This window comes from Macrobrachium nipponense, chromosome 8 (genome assembly GCF_015104395.2).
Source record: "Macrobrachium nipponense isolate FS-2020 chromosome 8, ASM1510439v2, whole genome shotgun sequence".
NCBI classification, from domain to species: domain Eukaryota; kingdom Metazoa; phylum Arthropoda; class Malacostraca; order Decapoda; family Palaemonidae; genus Macrobrachium; species Macrobrachium nipponense.
In genome coordinates, this window is record NC_087203.1 from 85,808,054 (window position 1) to 85,810,499 (window position 2,446).

Sequence of the window (2,446 nt, forward strand, 5' to 3'; positions counted from 1 at the left end):
TCAATAATAGATAAAAATGTAGTTCTGCAAAATGACTACTAATGACTCAGTGTGTGTAAAAGGCAACAAATTTAGTGCTGCATATCAAGTAGATTCTCAAGAATTTAAAATTTATCACATTCAATTACATACAGTGTTCTATTCCCAACTGCTTAAATGTGACTGGAAAACTTGAGAATTATACAGGATAATAATAAACTAGAGTATCACAAAATCAATACTCTATTATAAATCACAAATAATTCATATCTTTCAATACAGATTCTTATATTTTTAAATTGTTCATTGAAGTACAAAAATTTAAATAACAAAACTCTCCAAGAAACAAACTTTCCAAGACCTTTAATTTAAAATAAAAAAAAGACAGGCTTACAGTTACTGTATTTTACTTGCGTTCACAGTATGGATTCTGTAACCCTATCTGTCTTCCTTCACAATATTCAATTCTTATTCTACTCCTAATAAAACTATGTTTGAAATTGCTATAGTCTTCACCATGAATATAGTAGAACTTCAAAATTAAATATTTACTTAAACTCTTCACTGACTCCCTAAAAGCCTCTAAAGGAGATGAAGGAGACATAATCACTACACTTACTTTTTCTAAAGAACCATTTGCAACCAGAGCATCAAATATACTACTGTTAATTCCATCTAGTTCCAAGACCTCTAAACCTTCAGTCTTGTCAATGATCAAGCTAATAACAGGCTCTGAAGTGACATAATCGAAAATCTCCCAATCGGAGGCACCTAAACTGAGATACTTCAACCTTTTCATTTTGCCAAGCTCTAACTGCTCTGACTGATCTACTGGGATAAAGTCTGCAACACTTACAGAAAGTGTTTCTAAATTAGGGCACCCATTTAGTACTTGACTTAGTTCCTTCACATGCAACTTTGCCTTCATATCTATATGAACTTCACTTAATGAGCTCCCCACACCTTCAAATAATTCTGTCCAATAAACTTTGCCTTTGACTAATTGATCTATGATTGGCAACCTAAGGGCAACATGTCTGCAATGACATAGTCTTAACATGTCCTGAAACTGTGATTTATGATTAGGGGTAAGGACATTCATGAAATAAATGAAATGAATGTTTCTTATTTTGGGGAAGAGACTTTCAAATTCAATGTCTTTCTCATCAATCCTAAATACGTCTGTTTGGACTTCAAATTCAACAGTACTCCACACATTTTCCTCTTTCCCACTAAGATATGGAGGAAGATCAAGGCAATCTTTAAGTAAAGTGAGACTCTTCGAAGGATAATTAATACTTTTGGCAAATTCAAGCTCAACATGTGAGTAAAAGTACTTCAAACAAAAGATTAATTCATCATACTTTATGCTGGGGAAGCTCAATCTTAATTTCCTTAAATGCTGAAAGCTCATGGCAATGTTGTCAGGTTCACCAATCTTCCCTAACACAAACATCCTGTCATGATTTCCAAAGAACATATTAAACATGGTTTCCTCTGATACCCTACATGGATCGGACATTCGGCTTTCAAAGTGAATTTCCTTTACATCTAGGCAAAACCTTTTTATGCACTGCATTATTATTTCGTCGGTGTCCACATAAGAATGAAAGTAGTTTATGGGGGAGTATTTCATAATTACCACAAGCGGAGCAGGATGTGTGAATGTTAAACCAGTTGTGTTGAAGTTAGTAAGATAAAAAGGAATAAACAGCTTCAAAAACCTGGCATACCTTTTACAAGGTTCCACAGCATACATCTGTAAAAGATAAGAATATGCTGTTGAACAAAGTACACTTAAAACTAATAACAAAACTTGCAATGAAATTGTGCTATACCAAAATATTTTTGTGCTATACCAAAATATTTCTAGCACAGTAACTTTTTTTCTTTGTCTTCAATGCTAATGCCTTCAAAATCATTATCTGTGCACTTTATTTCAATATTCAACGTTTAGGTTTCATTATTCATACACTATTCATCAATCACCTGAAGTCATTAGCAAATCACTGACATGACTGTATGCTAAATTACTTAGTTTTCTGAAGACAATAGAAGAGTTTGGAAATGCTAATTATTCTTCAGGCGTAACAAATCAGTCTCAATACACTAGTATGTAGTACATAATTGTTAAGTAAAAGACAAAATGCTAAAATGCGCCCTTTATATGGTAGCCTTCTCTGGAGACAGAGTCTACTTACCAGTATGTACTGTCGGCATAAAAAACTCGTGGCAGAGTTTCATAATTTTTCGTTCACTTGCCTGACGCACGATTCATGCCTTATTTATCGATTTTTCTTTTCAAAGACGAAAGAAATCATATGTAATGACGTTAAAAACAGTCACTGATATCTTTAGAACGTTATTGTGTAAAACTATTTTCCATATAGCAAAATTGACGTGAACGAAATGAAGTGATAAAAAATGTCATATCACAACCATAGATATACATTACCAAATAGATAGG

General features: G+C 33.1%; 1 protein-coding gene across 6 annotated transcripts in view; it reads right to left on the reverse strand.

Moving 5' to 3' along the window:
- Positions 1 to 204: 204 nt before the first annotated feature.
- Positions 205 to 2,446, reverse strand: part of LOC135222901 (serine-rich adhesin for platelets-like) — a 156,821-nt gene continuing 154,579 nt past the window's right edge. For 5 of the 6 annotated variants that reach the window (XM_064261288.1, XM_064261289.1, XM_064261292.1 and 2 more), the window contains one exon: positions 205 to 1,738. In XM_064261288.1, coding sequence (XP_064117358.1) covers positions 386 to 1,738 — 1,353 coding nt within the window. In that variant the 3' untranslated portion in view covers positions 205 to 385. The remainder of the gene's footprint in view (positions 1,739 to 2,446) is intronic. The other variant, XM_064261293.1, reaches the window with a different exon arrangement.